Below are 19,819 nucleotides of genomic sequence, written 5' to 3'. Positions count from 1 at the left end.
CTGAGGAGCTGGGGCGGCGCCGTGCGGGCCGTGCCCGGTGCCCGGTGCCCGGGCCGAGGGCGGTGCAGGGATCGCCCGGTCCCGCACTCTCGCGCTCGGCCGTGCTTGCGGCGCGCACGGGCTGCCCATAAATGGCCGCTCGGCACGGAATGAGGAACTGGGAGGCTGCACCAGAACCGGGCTGCTCCGCGGCGAGGCTGGGCCCTCCCACCCCGGCCGCCGCGGGCCGGGTGCGCCTCGAGCCCCGGCGGGGGTTTGCCCGGGAGCCGCGGTTCCCGCGCTGCCCCGCCATCATCACTCCACCGGGCGCAGCGGCGTTTTGCCGAGAGCCGTGACCGTCGTTTGTTTGTGGCGAGAAGAGCCCCTGGCCGCGCCGGTTCACTTGAGGGTTCCGGGTCCGCCCTGTTGCTCCGGTTGTCCAAGCGTTTTTCCAGTGTGAAGGAGCTTATTCCATGGCTGCAGAGTGGGGACAGTTTCACTGCTGTGGGTTCGGCTTCTGGCACACAGGGGTGGGTCACACTCCCAGCTCCAGGTACCCACGGTGCTGGTTTGCATCCCTGGTGCAGCACTGCCAGTGACCTTTATGCTTCTGGAGCTGTTGGTGAGCCCTCAGCCTGGCTCTGCACAGTTCACCCCTGTAGGTGAACAACAGGTCAGGGCTATGTCAGAGCAAAAAGAAAAAAAATCCTCCATCCTCAGACTGCCGAGTCCCCGCTGGGCAGCAGTGTGTCCTGCTGTTCCCAAGTCCTTCCCGCCTGGGGCAGTGAGACAGCCGGGGGGGATCGGGTGGGGTGAGAATTCCCTGGATGCTCGTACAGAGCAGCTGGTGCAGCAGTGGTACCTGGAGATGCCCTGACAGCGCCCAGCCTCAGGAGGTGCCAGCTGGGCTCCTGTGTCCCCAGTCCCTGTGCTGCCCTGGAACCCTCTGAGCTGCCCGTGTGGAGCAGCCAGGCTGTTCTGGCTCCCCGTCCTGGCAGAGCAGCTGGGACAGGGCCCTGGAGAAGCGCTTACTGCTGGGTCACATTCCAGCGAGCTGTCCGGGTGGCGGCGCGGGAAGAAGGAAGGGTGGGGACTGCTGGAACGGGCCCTGCTGCGTCCGCGGCTGCGCCCAGGCCTGATGGCTGTCGGAAGCCGATTAGCTCATCTGAAGATACTCTGACTAATGCTGGCCTCGCTGCTGCCGTGGGTCGGGATTCCAGGAGTCACTGGTTCCCGCTGTCTGCTCAGACACCAGCAGGGATATTCCCGCTGCTGCTGCTGCTGGCAGGAGGTGGGGCTCTGGCGCTGGCTGCTGCAGCTGCTCTGTCCTGCACTAAACACGCTGAGAATCCGGAAGAATCTGCTGGGTTGAGGGAGCAGTGAAGGCAGAGTGCAAATTCCCAGGTCGGAATTTGGCCTCCTGCTGCCTTCTACAGGCTGCTGTGATCCTGAGGACCTTCTGTGAGCTGGGGTCTGTTTCTGAAGGTCCAGGAGCCCTTCTGTACCCTGCTTCCAGCACAGGCTGGGGTCCCTTCCTGCAGCCCTGGCAGTTCCTGGGGGGCTGTGCTGTTCTGTGGGGCAGGGGGATCCCCAGGCCCTGTGGGTAAGCTGATAGGAAAAGTGAGGGCTGTTTCCCCAGAGCCAAGCCCTGGCCTGCAGTGCTGACTGGAATCATGCTGCTTTTGGTCCCCTGCGGTGTTTTCAGTCCTGGTGGGCTCCTGTCACCTTAGAAATCCTGAGAAGATTGGGGTGGGTTGTGATTAATCTGTGTGCTGGGTATGAATGATTCTTTAGCTGTGGATCACAGAAGTAAGGCTGGAACACAGGAACATGAGCCAAGAGCTGGGGATTTGGGGTTTTGGTGGGTTTGGGCTTTCTTTTTTGCCCCCTGTGTCATGATGGTTGCTAAGTACCTGTTTGTGGGAGGGGCTCCTCGTGGGTCTGGTGGAGATGGGGCTAGTGATGTGTGGGAGAGAACTGTCACCATTGTGTTACACGGGGGTCAGCTGTCGAGGAGTGGCAGCTCTGTGCTGACACCAAACCAGTGCATTTCCAAACTGCCCAGGAGAGGATTCTGGCTCCTGGAGGTGACCAGCTGCTGGCAGTCAGGGCTGTGAACACCAAGGCTGTTCCCAGTCAGTGCAGCTGTCTCCCAGCCATGGGAGCTGCACTGGGACTGGTGCTGTTGTTCACAGAGCACTGGCTCCAAGAGCTTCAGGTGCTGGAGCAGAGGCTCCATGGCTCCTGCTGTCCCTGATCTGGCTGTCTGTGAGAGATTTTGTCTCTGCTTGGTCTGAAAACTGGAAGGTGGAGGGTGCCCATGGATGCTCCTGCACAGAAGTGTACCTACCACTGTTGGAGATAGGTGTGTGGATGCTAGTGGATCCTCTGCCATCAGTGTGCTCTCACAGAAGGCTTAGTCACAGAATTTGGGAGTCACCACAAGTTTGGGACTTCAATTCTGTAGAGCTGAAATTCTGTCTCTTTCCTGGAAGCTGCAGGTATCCTCAGAGCAAGGTGTGAGTGTTAGAACAAGCTGTGGACCATGGGAGGTGTAATCTAGCCCAGAGGTGAGCCAAAGGACATGAGGAGGGGATTGGGCAGGATGCAGGGAGGAGATGGAGCAGTGCAGGGTGTGTAAGTGAGCGTTTGCTCAGCACTTCTGGGAGTTCTCAAGCCTGGCAGCTGTTTGGGAGAAGCAAGGGCCTGGGTTTGATATGGAGACACTGGCATGAAATCTCATCAGTTGTTCATCTGTGACATGAGACTAAATGCCCTTTTGAAGACAAATTTCCACACCATTCAGTGTGAGGATGTTGGAGGATGCCATGTGGAAGGGACAGCTGTTTGCTGTGCAGCTGCAGCAGGAAAAGCTCCTGGCACAGATGCTTGTGCCACGCAAGGCCAGAGCCCTGGTACAGCCCCATGGTGCCATATCATGCCCCAGTGCCTTTCTAAGGCTGTGCCAGAGAGTTCTGAGTCTTTAGAGAGTCCATGGTAGTATTTGCCATAGGATAACCCTTCAGACAACGTGCCCTGTGGAACACCAGAATTCCTGAATGTGTCATTGGCTTTTACGAGGATTTTAATGGAGTGTTGGCATGACCTTTGCCTAGCCCTTGGTGTGGCTGGGCATTTCCTGGGCAGAGTCCTGGGCAGCTGAGCCAGGTTCCACATCTTGTTTATTTGATTGTCTGTTTCCCTGGTTGTGTGTGCCACAGATCCTTGCAAAGCCAGGTGTCTCATCCCACTCTGCCAAGGCATCTGGCACAGAGCACTGGCATGACAGTTACAAAACGTGAGCACCAGGTCCCAGCAGAGGCTCCTGGTATTCATGCCAGTGGTGAGACAGAGGCCTGTTCTTAGCTGGAATCCTGTTGTGGAGAGCAGAACTTGGTTTATTCTGGGCTCTGGTTTATTCCAATTGAAAGCCTCACCTGGTTGATCTTGTGGAGGAGAATGTCCTCCCTATGGCTTTGGGGTATTTACATTACAAGGAAAGCACTGAGGTTGAATTTTTTCTCACTCTTGCCTGGGCCTCTGCAGGCTGAAGATGAGACCTGACCTCTGGAGGGTTCTGCAGGGCCTGGGAGCCTTGGCAGGGCTGTGTCTCCCAGGGGCCAGCATGAAGGGCCCCAGAGAGAGTGGGAGCCTGCAGAGTGACAGCAGAGCAGTTCTGGGGAGCCCTGCTGCTGGAGTGGTTGGTCGGGGCAGTCACACCTCTCCTCTCTCCTTCAGTGTGGTCACGTGTGTGAGGATGGCAGAGCAGGAGCCAACGGCAGAGCAGCTGGCCCAGATTGCAGCTGAGAATGAGGAGGATGAGCACTCTGTCAACTATAAGCCACCTGCCCAGAAGAGCATCCAGGAGATCCAGGAGCTGGACAAGGACGATGAGAGCCTGCGCAAGTACAAGGAGGCCCTGCTGGGCGCCGTCACCGTGAATGCAGGTGAGCTCTGGGGTGTGTTGGTCCCTTCTGGCCTTGCCTCTGCTCCCAGCTGAGAGCTGTTCTCCCAGCTCTGTTTGGGCAGGACCACAGAGCTGTGCCTGTGCTCCCTGTGCCCATTGCTGGCTCCGGGATTCAAGGGCAGGGGTGGCACTCTGCCTTTGTGGAGTACTGTGGGCAGGGCCCACAGGGTGCATTGGAAGCCCTGACCCTTACAGATTTGGAGCCTGGTTTTGCTGGTTTTTGTGCTCTCTCAGGAAGTTCTCTGGAAGGAAAAGGAGCTGTGCTGGCCAGTGTCGAGGATGAGTGTTAAACAGCTTTATCTCTTGTCTCTAGATCCCAATGCTCCAAATGTGGTGGTGACCAAACTGACCTTGGTCTGTGCTACTGCTCCAGGGCCCCTGGAGCTGGACCTGACAGGTGAGCTGGGAGGGAATGCCAGCCCTGCTCCTGGGCACAGCTGGCAGGAGCACTGCTGGAAAGGTGGCTGAGCCTTCCTGTGTCAGGAGCGCTGACAGCAGAGTACAGTGCTTGGGCCCCAGCAGGTTCTGTACCTGGAGCCCAGCAGCAGTTCTGTGACACCTGGGTGTTTTGTAGAGGTGTGAGGGGCCAGATGGGGCAGGCAGATTCTTCCAGCCTGCATGGTGACATTCATGGCAGCTTCGAAATGGTGACAGCTTTGGAGCAAACATCTGCAAACAAACAGTTTGGAATTGATTGCAGGGTTGTGCTGCAGTGTCTTGCTTGCCTGGCTCTGGCAGCAGAGAGGGCCCTGCAGCTCCTGCCCCAGCTGCTCGTGCCAGGGAAATTCACCCCAGAGCACAGCACAGCACAAAGGAGCTCTGAGCAACCCTCTCCTGTCTCTGTAGGTGATCTAGAAAGCTACAAGAAGCAAGCATTTGTGCTGAAGGAGGGCGTGGAATACCGGATAAAAATCTCCTTTAGGGTAAGGAATCAGAGAACGGAAGGAACGGAACACCGGTGCTGGCCTGGGGATCACCCATGCCCTGCAAGTGAGGTTGTGGTGAAGGAATGGGCTCTTCCTGCATGCGTGGGCAGCATGAGTGGAGACCTCCTGCTCAGTCCCTGCTCCTCTCTCTGCAGGTAAACAGGGAGATTGTGTCAGGATTGAAGTACATCCAGCACACATTCCGGAAAGGTGTGAAAAGTAAGTGCTTCTCTTTGACTTGGTGCTGCTCTGTGTGAGTAAGGGCTTCCTGCTCGTCTTGCTGCTGTAACAGGGGCTGCCCCACAGCTCCTCACGGGAGGGGACAGTCCTCAGTGCCACGGGGCCGTGGAGCTCTGCAGAGCTCCTGGGCCTGCAGTGGTGGGGCAGCCCATGGTTCTGGCTGCACAGCATATGATGTGATTCCCCCAGAGCACATTCCCCCCTGAATTTGGCAGGAAGCAGGTCACAGCTGACAGCACTGCCAGTGCTTACAGGTCACTCCCCACAGGAGGGGCCCATTCCTGGGGGGAAGAGAGCTCTGAGCTGGGTGAGATTCCTATTGTTACAGCTGCTCTGGGGATTGTTGTAACAGTAACAGACCTTTCTTTTGCTTCAGCCTTGCCCCAGATGCACGGGAGGCTCCTGAACCTCTTGGTGCCTCTATGGAGCCTCCATATGCCTCTTTCTGTCTTTTTAGTTGACAAGACTGAATACATGGTTGGGAGCTATGGCCCCCGAGCAGAGGAGTACGAGTTTCTGACCCCCATGGAAGAGGCCCCAAAGGGCATGCTCGCCCGGGGCAGCTACAACATCAAATCCAAGTTCACAGATGATGATAAGACTGACCACCTGTCCTGGGAGTGGAACCTGACCATCAAGAAGGATTGGAAGGACTAGCCCTTCCTGAGGCCAAACCCCAGAGAGCGTGAATCAGACAGTGGCTACCGTAGAATTCCCCCCCTGTACCAAAGTGCTGACATTGGAACCCTCTTACCTGTCACCCCCATTATCATTTGACCAGAGAGCTCAGTTTTTTATGTGCCCCCTCCCCAGAGAATTGCTGAGTGCATTGACCAAACCATGCTGTCTGCATCTGGTCTCCAGCTGCCCGTCCTGGGGCTGTGCTGCCCCAGCACTGAGGGGAGTGCCCACTCCCTTGCCAGGCCCTTTCTTGCTTCCCACCTTCCTTTATCCAGGAGGTGCCAAAGGGGAGGAACCCCTGTTAGGATCCTGTGCTTGGCTTTCCTGCACACAGCTCAGGGTAGCTACTGCCTCCAAGTAGCTGAAGAATTTTGGTGCCAGGCAGCTGTCAAATCAGTTTATTGGCTCAAGTGTTGTCTGCCTGCCCTTTCCGCCCTGTCAGTGTCCTGGGCAGCTTCATTTGTGGATGTTCCCTGTAACCATGATGCCTTAAATGTGTAACATGTATCCTCTAGGGAGGGGGTCCTGCCTCTGTTACACTTTTTAAACGCCACCTGCCCTCCCCGTCTGTTGGCATGGGCTCAGCTTCCTCACGCCCCTCATGTGTTATTAGGAAAGATTCACAACTTCCCACTTCACTGCTGGTCCGTTCCTCACCCGAGACAGGACATCTCCAGAGGGGAGAGGGTGTGACATCCTGGGTGACGCCTGGCCGCCCTTCCTGGCACCCCGAGCACTGGCCTGGCTGGCCCAGCCTTGCCCCGCGCTCTCGGGTGCCCCGCGGCGCAGAGGGGCTGGAGGCCAGGGCGGTGCAGGGGTCACCAGTGCTGCCGTCGCCTCGCACTTCTCACTGCAGCCCAGGTAGCTGCAAAGCACTGAAATTCCAGGAGAGCCCTGCCCTCCTGGCTGTGTTGGGCTGAGGACGGACGAGTCTGTCTCTGCAGCTGCTCCTGATGCGATCAACAAAGAGCTTGCAACGGACAAGTGTTCTGAAGCGGTTAATGCCTTATGTATCTGTTCTGCCTTTAAAATCTGTGCCTGGCCTGTAGTTATTGCCTTGACACTCGGCCCCCATGCCTGCCGCTGACCCGCAGCGTGCCGGCCTCCACCCTTGGCTGCACAGCTGCAGCTCTTGGGGCAGAGAAGCCCCAGGGGCCCCTGCAAGGCCCTGGGGCTGGGCAGGCATGTGCCACCTCTGCAGCCCTCGGTTTGGATCTACCACATTGAGGTTAGAACTGGGACCAAGTACATGTGGCTTCTCATAGCTACGTCTTTGCCTCTAACTGCCCTCGCCCTGCCCCTAGAGAATTTTTTTGGTTAATTTGATTTGGTGTGTATTGTCTGTAAGTCCTAGACCCAGGTTAACAGGTTTGGAATCATCGTCTGCTTCTCCTTTTATGACAGTTAAATAAAATCTTTGAACTGACCGTGTACTGTCCATGCTGTATCTTCAGCATGAAGTGGCTGAATGGGATTTCTGCAGACACTTAGGGTGGGAGAAGACCAGGATCTCTGGGTTTGCTAGAATGTAAAACAGGATCTGGGGCAGGAGAGGCCTCATGGCAATATGTGTGCGGGATCTGTCCCTTGCTGTTTGCCCTGTTCTGCACTGCCCACAGTGAGGGGTGGAGTGTGTGAGGCTGTGAAAACAGGGATTTCCAAGGGGGGCCTCTTGCCAGCAGAGGAGCAGGCAGCTCTGAACCCACAACACGACTGCTCCAGCTGCACACACAAAGGGAAATTCCTGTGCAGTCACAGGAATGAGGGAGGCGATGAGAAAACGCAGTCCAGGAGAGGCAGCACGATAAGAGCCTGCGGATGTTTACAGAGCATGTGGCATGTTTGTGTTAAGGATAAAGGAAAGTGTAGCTATGAAAAGCTCTTTATAGAATCCATGGTGTGAGAGAACCTGGAGGAGGGGACTCGGCTCTGCTCCTGGTCAGACTTGTGAAGGTAACAGGACTCCATCTTGTATTTGGAGCTCACAGCACAGGCCCCTTCCTCGGGCCTTGGGAAACTGCTAAAGGAGATGATGGGACTTGGAAAGGACAAGGACTGAAGGCAAGAGTCGGCTGGGTAGGAGCTGGCTTGTGGCCAGTGCCCACTCCAGCAGGCACCTCACTTGTTCTGTTTGCCACAGAGAACAGCACCCAGCTATGCCCCCCCAGCCCTCTGCACAGTGAGGGGCCATGGAGAGCAGCGTGGGGACTGGAGCAGGGAACAGACCTCACCCTCCGAGTGTCAGTTAGATAGAGCCCAGATGTGCCTGATACTGTGAACAAAGGCCCCCTGTGCTGGCCCCCAACAGCCACTCTGTGGGTAGGGTCAGATGAGCACCCAGCTGATGCAACCCCAGCTTTGGCAAGAGTTTCCACACCCAGGGTGTCAAGGCTTCTGTTAGATCGTTTTACCATGGTAGGAGGGCTGGAGGGGCAGGACAGCTGTGCTGTGCTCCAGCTTTGAGGATTCGGCCTCTGTTCTCTGGCAGGGTGACAGCTGGGCTCTTGTGCCTGGAGCATGCCATGAGTGCACTTGGGGATGGGTGGCTCCAGTCACAGGCTGGGTGGGACAGACCATTTGCATTAATTGTGGTTCCCGAAGTAAAGCCTTAGTCCCTTTCAGGTGATGCACCTTAAGAACCCGGGCCAGAAGTTGTGCAGGAGCAGCACAGGCTGTGCCCATTTCCAAGGCTGCAGCAGCTCCCTCTGACACGGCAGCTCTGTGGGTGCAGCACCTGAGCTGAGTAGCAGTGCTCCTGCAGAGCTGCCTCGGGGCAAGGTGTGCCCTTTCAGCAGAGGCATCCTGCAGGGCTCTCTGGCAGAGCAAGGAGCCGGGGCAAAGGCTTCCAGCCCTGGAGCCCGACAGGCAGCCGCTGATTCCCTCCCTACCAGCCCAAGGTGCCTGCCCGGCCTGGGTGCCCGCTGTGCCCTCACCGTGTGCTCAGCTTTGCCGTCCACAACCTCGCTGGGCTCTCCCCGGGCCTGACAAGAGCGTCTGGTTTAGCACCGGCCGCCGCTCCTGAATGGGCAACAGCCCCTGGCAGCACCCGGATTTCCCACGGGAGCGGGCGAGCTCCTTGCTCCGGGCGCGGCCCCTTGCCCAGAGCAAAGAGCAGCAGCTCTGAGCAGCCCCGGGCTGGCGATCCCGGGGCCGGCCGGCAGCCCGCGGCCTGCCCCGCTCCGCCGCGGCGCCGGCGTGCGCAGGAGCCGCCCGGGGCCCGCTCCCGCCCAGCGCAGGCCAGCAGCAGCCGGGACCCCGCCAGTGCCGGGGCAGCGCAGGCAGAGCCCAGTGACCGGATTGTGCCCTGCCACGGTCACCGGGCTCCTCCGTGCCGGCTGCCCCGGCAGGCTCCGCACAGGGCCGCGCTCGGCCTGCGGCACAAGGAGCCCGCCTTGAGGGCGCGCGTGCCGCAGGGACGCCAGCGCCGCCGCTCCCCGGCCCATCGCCGTGACTGGCGCGCTGGCAGCAAAGGAAACGGGGCCGGTGCCCGGCCCGCTGGGAGCTTAGCGCCGGGGGACAGGCAGGGTCGGGGCGGGCAGCCGTGACCCCGAGGGGAAGGCAGTGTCTAGGGGGCGAGCGAGCGGGCCGGGCCGGGCCGGGCCGAACGGAACCGAACCGGGGCGGGCCGGGCCTCGCGCGCCGGGCTGGTCACGTGGGGCGCGCGGCCCAGTCAGGATCCACCACGCGCTCGTGGCCGCGCGCACGCGCAGTGCCACCCGGCGGCGCTTCCCGAGTGCCACGTTCGAGGGCAGGGGCCACGCGAGGCGGTGGAGCCGACCAATCGCGAGCGGCATCTCGGGGCAAGGGGCCAATGGAGACCCGCGGGCGGGGAGCGGGGCCGGCGGCCAACCCGAGGCGGCGGGAGAGGGGCGTGCCCGGACCGCCAGCCAATGGGCGGCGCGCGGCGGCCGGGGAAGCGGCGCCGGGCAATGGCAGGCGGGCCGCGCAACCAATAGCGCGCGGCGGCGGCCGGCGGGGGCGGGTTTATAAGGGGGAGGCGGCGCCGCGGCCGCGCGTTCCGGCCAGCCCGTCCCGAAGGCCGCCATCAGCCATGGCGGCGGTGCGCGCTCTGCTCCCGCTGCTCTGCATCGCCCTGCTGCTCGCCGCCCGCGCCGCCGCCCAGGAGGAGGAGGATGGCGTCCTGGTGCTGCGCGCCGCCTCCTTCGAGCAGGCGCTGGCCCAGCACCGATACCTGCTCGTCGAGTTCTGTGAGCGCGGCGGGGCCGGGCCGGGCCGGGGGGAGCGGGCGGGGGCCGGGGCGCGGCCGCGGGACGGGAGGGTCGGGCGGGGGAGAGGTGCTGAGGGACGGGCTCCCCCGGGAGGGTGCGGGCCTGGGGCGGGCGGCTGCGCGGCTCCGGCCCGGCCCGCCCCACCCCGGGGCTCCGTGAGTCCCGGCGGGCCCCGGTCCGCCCGGGAGTGCAGTCGGGGAGCCCCGGCCGCCGCTGACGCCCCGTCCCGCAGACGCCCCGTGGTGCGGGCACTGCAAAGCGCTGGCGCCCGAGTACGCGAAGGCGGCGGCGAAGCTGAAGGCGGAGGGCTCGGAAATCCGGCTGGCCAAGGTGGACGCCACGGAGGAGTCGGAGCTGGCGCAGCAGTTCGGCGTGCGCGGGTATCCCACCATCAAGTTCTTCAAGAACGGCGACAAAGCTGCGCCCAAGGAGTACACGGGTGAGGAGGGGCACGACCAGGGGAACCGGGCTGCGCCGCCAGGGTGCAGAGGGCAGCGACGTGGCGCCGGGTACCAGCACATGGCCCCGTGCTGGGGCTGTGCTGCTGTGCCTGGACAAGGTCCACTGTGACAGCGACCTGGGAATGGTGCTGGGCCGATGGGGAGCAGGCCAGCTGTTAATGGCCTCCCTTTGGAGAGATCCCTGAGGGCACCGAGAGTGGAGGAAGTTGCTTTTGGCAAAGTAACCTGAGCTTGGTTTTTTGCGTGGCTTAACTTGGGTCAAGATGTGCTGTACCCAGAGCTGGAAACACACCTGGGCCAGTGGGTGAGGAGGAGGCAAACGCGGGGTGTGAGAGAGCTGCAAGGAAGGCCAAGACAGAATTCAGCCGAGCCAGGCCCCACAGTGCTGGTAACAGAGGGTTACATGCAGAATAGAGACCTTGGAAGGAAAAGGTGCTGTAATAGCACTAGTACTGAGGTCATGGAAAAGTGCTACATGGCTGGTCAAAGTTTAAGGACAGGGGCAGGAGGTGAGAGAGGAATGGATTCCTGGGAGTCCCTTGTACCTTGACTTATCAATTAGGGATAAGCTTAATTACACTGTGAGTGAAAGGGAAAGAGTTGCGCAAATGAGATCTTGAGTCTTGCTGATCTCTTGACCAGCTGCTGAAAGGTCTTCTCTCTCACAGCTTGAGGGTTTTGTGGTCCTGGCCTTAGCTTGGGGGGAAAGTGACTCCTTGTTCTTGTGCAGCTGGCAGGGAGGCAGACGACATCGTCAGCTGGCTGAAGAAGCGCACGGGCCCAGCTGCTGCCACCCTGGCTGATGTGGCTGCTGCCGAGGCACTGGTGGACTCCAGTGAAGTGGTGGTGATTGGTTTCTTCAAGGTAGAGTTTGTGTTTCCCCTGGAGATGCTCTTGTGTGCGTCCAGGGCCTTCCCTGCTCCCTCCTGGCTGGGGAAGGTTGTGTGCCTTATGCAATACTTGCTGTCTTGCCTTCCTTGATCTTCCAGTTCTTCGGGCTGAGCCCTGGGATGTGAATGCTTCAGGTGGTGTGGCTCCTCTGAGACACCTTTCTTTACTCCCCAGGATTCAACATCAGAGGCAGCAAAGGAGTTCCTGCTGGCAGCAGAAGCTGTGGATGATATTCCTTTTGGGATTTCCTCCAGTGCTGATGTCTTCACCAAGTACCAGATTAGTAAGGATGGTGTCATCCTCTTCAAGAAGGTAGGTACTGGCTGGTGCCAAGCCTGGGCACCACACTGGTGTCTGCTGTCTCTTTCCTTTTCCTTAATTAGTCAAACTCCAACAAGATCAGTCCTGGACAAAGCAGCAAAGGCCCTGTGCTGCTGGTGTAGCTGTTCTTGGGCCTCAGAGCCTGTGGCCCCTTTGTGGGGTAGGGGAGCCTTGGGGGCCCGCAGTGTGCAGCTGTGCCAGTCCCCCAGCCCTGTGCTCTTCCCCCAGAGCTGCTGGGCTTTGGGTGCAGCTCGTTTCTTCACTCGCTGCCCTTTTGCTCAGCTCTCTGCAGTGCAGCAGTGGTCACAGTCTCAGACAGGCCCAAGAGAACAGCAACAGCGGATGAGCTCTCTGGCTGCCATGCTGCTGTCTGAGTGTGTCTTAGCACAGTTGCTTTTCATTGCCCACTGCTGACCTCTGCTGCTATTGCTCCCTGCTGTGTCCAAGAGCTGCTCTGTGTCCCTGGTATGGGTTCTGCAGTGCAGGGATTCCAAAGAAGCTCCTAAGAGGATTTGCAGTTCTAGCTGACTAGGCTGGGGCAGTGGATTATGTGCAGAGGGATGCTGACTACCTACAGAATCACAAATGCACTTATGGAGGCATGGAAATCCCTGTCACTGGGATGAATTTCCAGAGCCGACAGGAAGAGGTTCTTCCGGCTTGGTGGCTCCTCACCCAGAGGTGCTGTGGGGCAGGACAGAGTGCTTTGGGTTCAGATCTACTACACCTGTAACGTCATCAGTCATGACTTTGCCCAGCCTGACCTAATACAAGACTTTCTTTTTGTTCACCTGAAATAATTGTTTTATTATACTATACCCCTGACACTGTAGGGGTTTTTTTATGGTGATAGAAGCTTGTAGATTTAAATTCTGAGTCAGAGTCCCTCAGGTCAATGTGGCTGAGGAAAGATCTGGCTAATTAACTCAAAATGCATTAGCAGAATGGGGGGAGAAGGGAGGGAGGAGCGTTTTGTTCTTGTCTCATTTGGTAGTTTTGAGCTATTGCATGAGTAGCTTTGTGTCCCTGCTCTGAGTAGTGCTGGGCTGGGCAGAGTTCTGGGCCTGGCAGCCTTTTGTGTGTGTTGGGAACAGCAGTGACCATGCTGTGCCAGGCTGGGGCGGGGTAGGAGTGCTCAGCTCCATGGAAGGAGCAGCCTAGATCTGTCCAGCCATTGGGTTCCTCTCTGTTCCTGTGCAATGGCATGGCAGTGAAATGAGAGCTCCTGGATAAATCTACTTTAAAACAGGGAGGAAAGCACCCACAGTAATCAAACGCCAGGGCAGGAGAACTTGATGGCCTGTTTTGGTTTTGGGCTTTGGCTCAATACCTTTAGTTGAGTCTGAACTGAGAGGGTTTGGCTCATTGTTCTTCTCTTATTCTGTGAGAGCTGTCCAGACTTGCACAGGCCCTCACACAGCTGTGCTGATGGCGCTGAGGCAATCTGCACAACTCCTCAGAGTGTTTGCGGAGTTATTTTCTGATGCTAAGTGTTTTCCTCAGCTTTTCCACTGAGGCTGGTGTGCCTCCCCTCAACAGGAGGTTATCTGAGTCCACACTCTTCCCTCTGTCAACAACTTGAGTATGGCCTTGCCAGGGCACTGCTGTGCCCTTCTGCACGTCCTCTGTCTAACCTTGCTGGGCCCTCTGCAGCTGTTCCTCTTCAGGCTGCCAGAGGGTTCTGGGAATCCTGCTCAGGGATGATACCAGTCATGGCCTGTAGAGCAGGACCTGGCACCTCCACTGTGATGTGCAGCATGTGCTGTTGTCCCTAACAGGGGCTAGAATTAATTCCCCAGAGCTGAGGAAATCACTGTTTGCTGCAGGCTTCACTGTCAGATGTTCCCAGCACTGTCTGGCTGCAGCGCCTGCTCTGACCATTGCTGCAGGGCTGGAGGCAGCTGCTCGGGGTTCTTCTTGCACCATTAGTGCTCTCACAGTGGTGCAGAACAAGGCTGAGATCAAGCCTGGCTGTTGTTGCTGCTTACCTTCTGGTGGGGAGTGATTTAAAGCTTTGCTTGCAAGGAAGATGGACACCTTGGTCCAGATTTTCAGTGGATGTTTGCTAACCTTGTTGAGATGGAAGTTTGCTCAGAAGGAGTGCAGCTGAGATCCCTTGGGGCAGTGACCAGTGCAGAGGCATTGAGAGATTTGTGTGGGATGCACAAGTGTTCTAATGAAAAGTGTCTGTTCTTGCAGTTTGATGAAGGCCAGAACAACTTTGAAGGGGATCTCACAAAAGATAATCTGCTGAACTTCATCAAGTCTAATTCATTGCCTCTGGTCATAGAGTTCACTGAGCAGGTGGGTCTTTAGATACCTGACAGGGCCCTTCCCATCTCTGCTGCAAGACCATAGCAATGGTCCATTTGTAGACTGCATGGTCGTGTTTTATTGGGAGCTGACGCTGGGGGTATGGAGGAGTGGGAAGGACACAATACATGAGGTCTGAGCTTGCTGTGCAGAGCATCCTGCAGTACTGGAGGCTGCTGTGGGCTGCTCAGGATAGTGGGGTTAAACTGGTCTGGATACTGATTTGCCTCTTTTTCCAAAAATAAAGTTTATTTTTTACTCCTCAGACTGCTCCTAAAATATTTGGAGGAGAGATCAAGACTCATATTCTGCTTTTCCTACCAAAAAGTGTGTCTGACTATCAAGGGAAGCTGGACAACTTCAAGAGTGCAGCTGGGAACTTCAAAGGGAAGGTGAGATGGATTTCTTGGATCATGAGCTGGGAGACCGCCCACCTCCTGCAGAGAAGTGTAGCACTGTCTTTATCCATGGAGCAGCTGTGGAGGAGGACTAAGCCAGCCCTCTCCTCTGGGACAGGGGAGGAAAAGAGCCAGTTCAGCTACACTTGGTGGGAGTGTGCATGTGTAGTGTCAGCAGCTACAAGGTACTCATGCTCACTCACCTCCTGCCTTTCACTTCTTTCCTCCCAAGATCCTGTTCATCTTCATAGACAGTGACCACAGTGACAACCAGAGGATTTTGGAGTTCTTTGGCCTGAAGAAGGAAGAGTGCCCAGCTGTACGTCTGATCACTCTGGAGGAAGAAATGACCAAATACAAACCTGAATCCAATGAGCTCACAGCAGACAAGATCAAAGAGTTCTGTAACAAATTCCTGGCAGGCCAGATCAAGGTATGTGGACAAACAGTACTGGTGGTGAGCGAGGTAGCTGAGAGGGAACAGAAATGCTCCCTGTGAGGGGCTGGAGAAGTCCCTCCATCTTCTGCATGGATCATCCCATGGGCTTCGTGATTAGGAATGAAGGGCAAAGCTGGTGGGGTGTGGAGGCTGCAGGAGGGTGAGCCAGGAAGAGGGACTTGGGCATGGCCAAGCAGTTGTGCTCTCCCCATGGGGACTGTCCTGTTTATCCAGTTGCTCTTTCTGCCAGCAGTCTGTGGAAGGTGTGAATTCTGTGGCACGGGGAAAAGAGTTGTCAGCTCCCATATGCTGGAGGGGCTGTGTGTGGATCAGCCAGCAGTGAGGGTGCAGCAAAGCACGGCCCTCTGGGAATGGGGCTGTCAGCAGTGCTGGGGGCTTTCCTGCTGCAGAGCTCTGCTGTCATTCTCTGCTCAACAGCACCTGCTACTCCCGCTGGATCAGGGTGGGAACAAGATTCTGTGGGAGAAGAGGAAGTGACCAATTCATCTGGTTGCTTACAGCCTGTGACTGAGGCACCAGTGGGGTGGTGAAACCTGGCTTTTCCAGGATGTGATTGCATGATTGGTCCAAGTAGCTATGTAGCAGTTTGTCTGAATTTCACTTTTTATTCCAGCCCCACCTAATGAGTCAAGATCTTCCTGAAGACTGGGACAAGCAGCCTGTCAAAGTTCTGGTTGGGAAGAACTTCGAAGAAGTTGCTTTTGATGAAAATAAGAATGTTTTTGTGGAGTTCTGTGAGTATATTTCTACAGCTGATTGCAAGTAACTGGTGTGAAAGGATTGCCAAAACACTCTGTGACCAGGATTAGGGAAAAAGCCTTTTGCAGCCTGGGCCCCAAAAGCGGTGCCTTGGTTGCAAAGATGTGTGAGAACTGTCTGGCTGGGGAGGAGTGGTGCCTCGTTAGATTGTTGGTGCAGCTATGTCTCTGTAATTAACAGATGCCCCGTGGTGTGGTCACTGCAAGCAGCTGGCCCCAATCTGGGACAAGCTGGGAGAAACCTACAGGGACCATGAGAACATTGTCATTGCCAAGATGGACTCGACGGCTAATGAAGTGGAGGCAGTGAAAATCCACAGCTTCCCCACACTCAAGTTCTTCCCTGCAGGCTCTGGCAGAAATGTAAGCAGGCAGCCAGGCTGGCAGCTGCTAGCCAGGGAGCACAGCACGCTTGCTGCTCGCTCCAGGCGTTCTGGACAGGAGCTGTGGGAGGGATCTGCATTCTGTGGGGATGGAACACAGCAAGTCTACAGGACACCCAAGACCCTTTGTGGGGTCTGGGCTGTAGGGAAAGAGTTTGGGGGGAAGTGGGAATGGGGAAAAGAGGGAGCATAGAGGACAGTGTGCTCATCTGCAGGCTATTCTTTCTCGCAGTGATCTCTGAAGTCTAGTGGCTGAGCTGTTTTCCTTCGTCTCATATGGGTGAAGGTGAATTTTTAAATTCCCTTTTGCTTGGCATGTTCACTGTTGCTCAGAAAGAGAATTCTCCTCTCCAGGGGTGTGGGTCTGTAGTGCCCATAACCAGCATCCTTGTTTTTCCTGTGTAGGTAATTGACTATAATGGGGAGAGGACACTAGAAGGCTTCAAAAAATTCCTGGAGAGCGGAGGTCAGGATGGGGCAGCAGCTGATGACGTGAGTAATGTGAATGGAGTACTCTGGACCTTTGGGAGCAGGGAGCATGGTTCTGTGCTTGAATCCTCAGTCCTAAATAAGATCCTGTGTTGTTACATGTCAGGAGAACATACTGCTGGTGAGCAAAGTGCCCACATCCGTGTGATCTGTTCAGGTGGTCAGGTGTGATCTTTGGGCCTGCAGTGGGCTCCTTTCCTGGAGATCACTCTGTGGGTGTCAGGTAGCACTGCTGGGGCACTCAGCACCTGGAGCTGGGCTGTGTGATCAGTGCCATGTACCTGTGTGTCTGCTTGGAAGCTCTCACCTGCTGGGAGGCTGTGTGGAGGCCAGTACAGGTGCCAGCTTCCAAGGGTTCCTAATCCTTAATGTCCTGAATGTGAAGCCCTTGGTAGAAGCCTCTGGATGTTTTGTTAGCAGGACAGCAGAGAGCAGTGGCCAGATGAGGGGTGCTGCTCAGTGCTTGGTTCTGGGTCTGCCTCGTGTGCCAGAAACCAGGAGTTGTCTGTAACCTCCACAGGATCTCGAGGACCTGGAGACGGATGAAGAAACTGAACTTGAGGAAGGTGATGAGGATGAGCAGAAACTCCAAAAGGATGAATTGTAAAGAGAAGACTGATCTACATCACCCAAAAAATCAGACACTAAATTGGCTGCTGTGATGCAGCCCAGTGAGTCAGAAACCCATTAAGATTTAAAGCAGAAGGTAAATGACTGGAAATCCAGGGATTGGCTTCTAAAGTAACACTTTACCCTCACTTGTCTGTACACTTACCTTTTCTTTCTTTTGGCTTTTGAAAAGGGAACTGTCACTAGGGAGCCAGCCCAGCCAGCTGGGCTCTTTTTTGTATTGTGATGTACTTTTTTGTACACAGCTTTTGTCTGGAGAACTCTGTTCTTCTGGGCAGCAGGAGGTTGTGAGGTGGTACCAGGAGTTCAGTACCCTGACAATCTGGAGCCTTGCCACTAACATCTTCCAGACAGCTTTTTTCCTCTTTTTCTTTTAAAACTAAAGTCCCTAATTGATTTCTGCACCTGGCAGGGTCCTTAATGGTGTCAGCTGTTCTTCCCTGGAGCTGGCCTTCAGTATATGTGGGGGCAGAAGGCTGATGGCTTCCTGGGGAAAGGTGTATGTGAAGGGGCTTCTCTTCATGCTAGCCAGATGTTTCCTTTCCCTTCTCCTTTAAGACACTTGGAGATAACTATTCCAAACTCCTGGAGGGGTGGAATACTGTGTGCACTGGCTGTGGCAGGCTCTGAGGGTGGAGGTGGCTGCTGGCTCACCAGCTGTGTTGACATCCTTTTGATCAAAGACAAGAGTTGCAATCCCTTTCATGAATTATTTTGAGTGGGTTGACCCGGCAAGTGGGTGGTGGGGGAGGGCCTGATAAACAGATCAAACAGGACATTTGCAATTACTGGGGTTTGGGAATGTGACTGAGGGAGTGCCTCACAGGCCTGAGCTGCATCAGGCTGGTTCTTAGCATTCTGCTACAATAACATTGGTACTGAATTTGATGGCCAAATAAAGTTGAGATTTTAATACTATTATGTCTCCTTGTCTTTATCAGAGTGTAGAATATTTGAGCCTACCCTGGAAGGGAAGATCAGAGTTGTAGGATGATTCTCAAGGGACTCTGCTGCAATGGGCTGTGTGTCACTTGCTCCAAGTGATTAGTAAAGGAAAAGAACATCCCAGTGCTGTGTCCTGTCTGGATTCCATGGGCTGGTGTTCTGTTGGGAGCGAGCAGGCCGTGGCTTGGCTCTGAAAGTGTGCAGCCCCTGGGCCAGCTGGCTGGGCTGAGGGGACATGGCTCTGGAGAAGTGAGCCAGGGCTGCTGCAGCTCTGCTGGTCAGACTCACATGACCCCGTGAGCCACGCTGCTATTTCCAAACCTGCTGCTTGCTGCTGAAGGAATTTTGGTTAGAAAATACACTATAAATGTCACAGGAAGGGCATGGTGAGGCTAGAGGACAACCGGGGGCACCTCTGTGTCTCAGCGGATGGGATGTGTGCTGGAGCAGTGGCACAGGGCTGCTGGACAACACTGGTGTCTGTCTCCAGCTCCAGCCTTCTGCCACGCCCCAGCAGAGCCCTGATGTCACCAGACTTTGGACACAGCAGCACCAGGGCTGGGGCTGAGCAGGCCCCCACACCACGGGATGAGGAAGGGCTGTCCCTGACAGAGCAGCCAGGTGTGTGTGAGACCTGTACCTGCAGTTACATGGAGGCAGACCTTTGAAGGTGCCTCCCTCCAGGGCCGCATGACTGAAGGTAGGCAGTGGCCACCACCGCACCCCAGCAAACCCAGCAGTGCTGGTGGCCTGGGCTGGTTGGTGGCAGCTGCTTTGTCTTTTGGAGTGGGGAGGAAGGGAATCTCACTAGTGAAGCTCCACTGAAAGGTGCTGTCTAGAATTTGGCTCCAATAGGTCTATTTTGCACAGCCAGTTAAACAGTGACAGAGTCTGAGCTCTGCAGTGGCTCTCCTCCTCCTGGGCAGAGACCCACTGTGCCCAGCTTAGAGGAGGTGCCTCTCCTAGCCCAGGGCTCCCTGTGGCAGAGCTGCAGCTTAACAGCCATCTGCTGTACATGCCTAATTGCTGTTCCAAGAAAGGAGGCTGGAAGTGTTCTGTCCCCAGCGCTGAGCTTGGATGCCCCATGCTGTGTTCAGGCTCAGCTAACCACAAAGCAGGTGCTTGGCTGAGAGATCAATGTATTTGCCAGCAAATAAACAAGTGCAGGAGTTCTGAGGTGTGTGGCTGACTGTGCTGCGGGGTCAGGGCAGGGGTCTGCAGCAGGAGTGAAACCCCTGACTCCTAAAGCAGGACAGGGATTTTTTTCTGACTGACCTGCCAGGACAATCCCCATCAGCATGACAGAGCACAAAGTGCTTAAATGTCTGACATGCCCAAACTTTGATGGGAGAAAACAGAGCTTGCTTAAACCCTTGATGGACCTGGATAATGCCTCTGTGGCAGATGGTTCTGTTTTGGGTCACTACAGTGTAGCTGGAGTGTACCAGCAGCATGAGCTGTCTGGTGGTGGTGCTGTTCTGCTGTTCCTCTAAGGCTGCTTGTAGTAGCCTGCCCTCAGCAGCAGCTGCTTCCCTGTCCCAAGTGGGACAAGAAACACCAGGGACCAGCAGTGCAGGCTTCTGGTTCTGCACCTGTCTTGGGATCACCAGCAGCACCTCTGTCCTCGCAAGGGCACTGGGGATATCAGACGCTCAGGTTGTGCTTCCTTGCTCGGCTGTGTGCTGTCACAGTTGTGCTGGGCAGCAGAGCTCCTCCTGTTCTTTCAAGTTGTCCTCTCTAGCTACAGG

The 19,819-nt window shown here is 56.5% G+C and overlaps 2 protein-coding genes across 3 annotated transcripts in view; both read left to right on the top strand.

The window, feature by feature from the left end:
- Positions 1–7,220, top strand: part of ARHGDIA (Rho GDP dissociation inhibitor alpha) — a 7,404-nt gene extending 184 nt beyond the window's left edge. Inside the window, exons 2-6 of the mRNA XM_039715936.1 lie at positions 3,718–3,926; positions 4,260–4,343; positions 4,793–4,869; positions 5,028–5,091; positions 5,570–7,220. Coding sequence (XP_039571870.1) covers positions 3,737–3,926; positions 4,260–4,343; positions 4,793–4,869; positions 5,028–5,091; positions 5,570–5,769 — 615 coding nt within the window. The 5' untranslated portion in view covers positions 3,718–3,736 and the 3' untranslated portion in view covers positions 5,770–7,220. The remainder of the gene's footprint in view (positions 1–3,717; positions 3,927–4,259; positions 4,344–4,792; positions 4,870–5,027; positions 5,092–5,569) is intronic.
- Positions 7,221–9,589: 2,369 nt separating this feature from the next.
- Positions 9,590–18,044, top strand: P4HB (prolyl 4-hydroxylase subunit beta). Of its 2 annotated transcripts, XM_039716223.1 has the most exons (11): positions 9,590–10,001; positions 10,255–10,461; positions 11,214–11,347; positions 11,549–11,686; positions 13,895–13,999; positions 14,275–14,400; positions 14,639–14,839; positions 15,480–15,600; positions 15,806–15,987; positions 16,413–16,499; positions 17,017–18,044. In XM_039716223.1, the coding sequence occupies exons 1-11, from the start codon at positions 9,605–9,607 to the stop codon at positions 17,101–17,103; spliced, it is 1,785 nt and encodes a 594-aa protein (XP_039572157.1). In that variant the 5' UTR covers positions 9,590–9,604; the 3' UTR covers positions 17,104–18,044. The 2 variants fall into 2 exon arrangements, with proteins under 2 accessions (XP_039572157.1, XP_039572158.1); XM_039716224.1 differs by lacking the exons at positions 16,413–16,499; positions 17,017–18,044 and adding an exon at positions 16,240–16,384.
- The last annotated feature ends 1,775 nt before the right edge of the window (positions 18,045–19,819 follow it).

This window comes from Passer montanus, unplaced genomic scaffold, assembly GCF_014805655.1.
Source record: "Passer montanus isolate IOZ18808 unplaced genomic scaffold, ASM1480565v1 scaffold35, whole genome shotgun sequence".
NCBI lineage: Eukaryota > Metazoa > Chordata > Aves > Passeriformes > Passeridae > Passer > Passer montanus.
This window is presented reverse-complemented; position numbering and strand designations above follow the sequence as displayed.

Coding starts and splice junctions, on each gene's coding strand:
- P4HB (XM_039716223.1), top strand. CDS start 9,605: ATGGAGACCCGCGGGCGGGGAGCGGGGCCGGCGGCCAACCCGAGGCGG. Junction 11,687..13,894: donor GTGTCATCCTCTTCAAGAAG/GTAGGTACTGGC, acceptor CTGTTCTTGCAG/TTTGATGAAGGCCAGAACAA. Junction 16,500..17,016: donor ATGGGGCAGCAGCTGATGAC/GTGAGTAATGTG, acceptor TAACCTCCACAG/GATCTCGAGGACCTGGAGAC.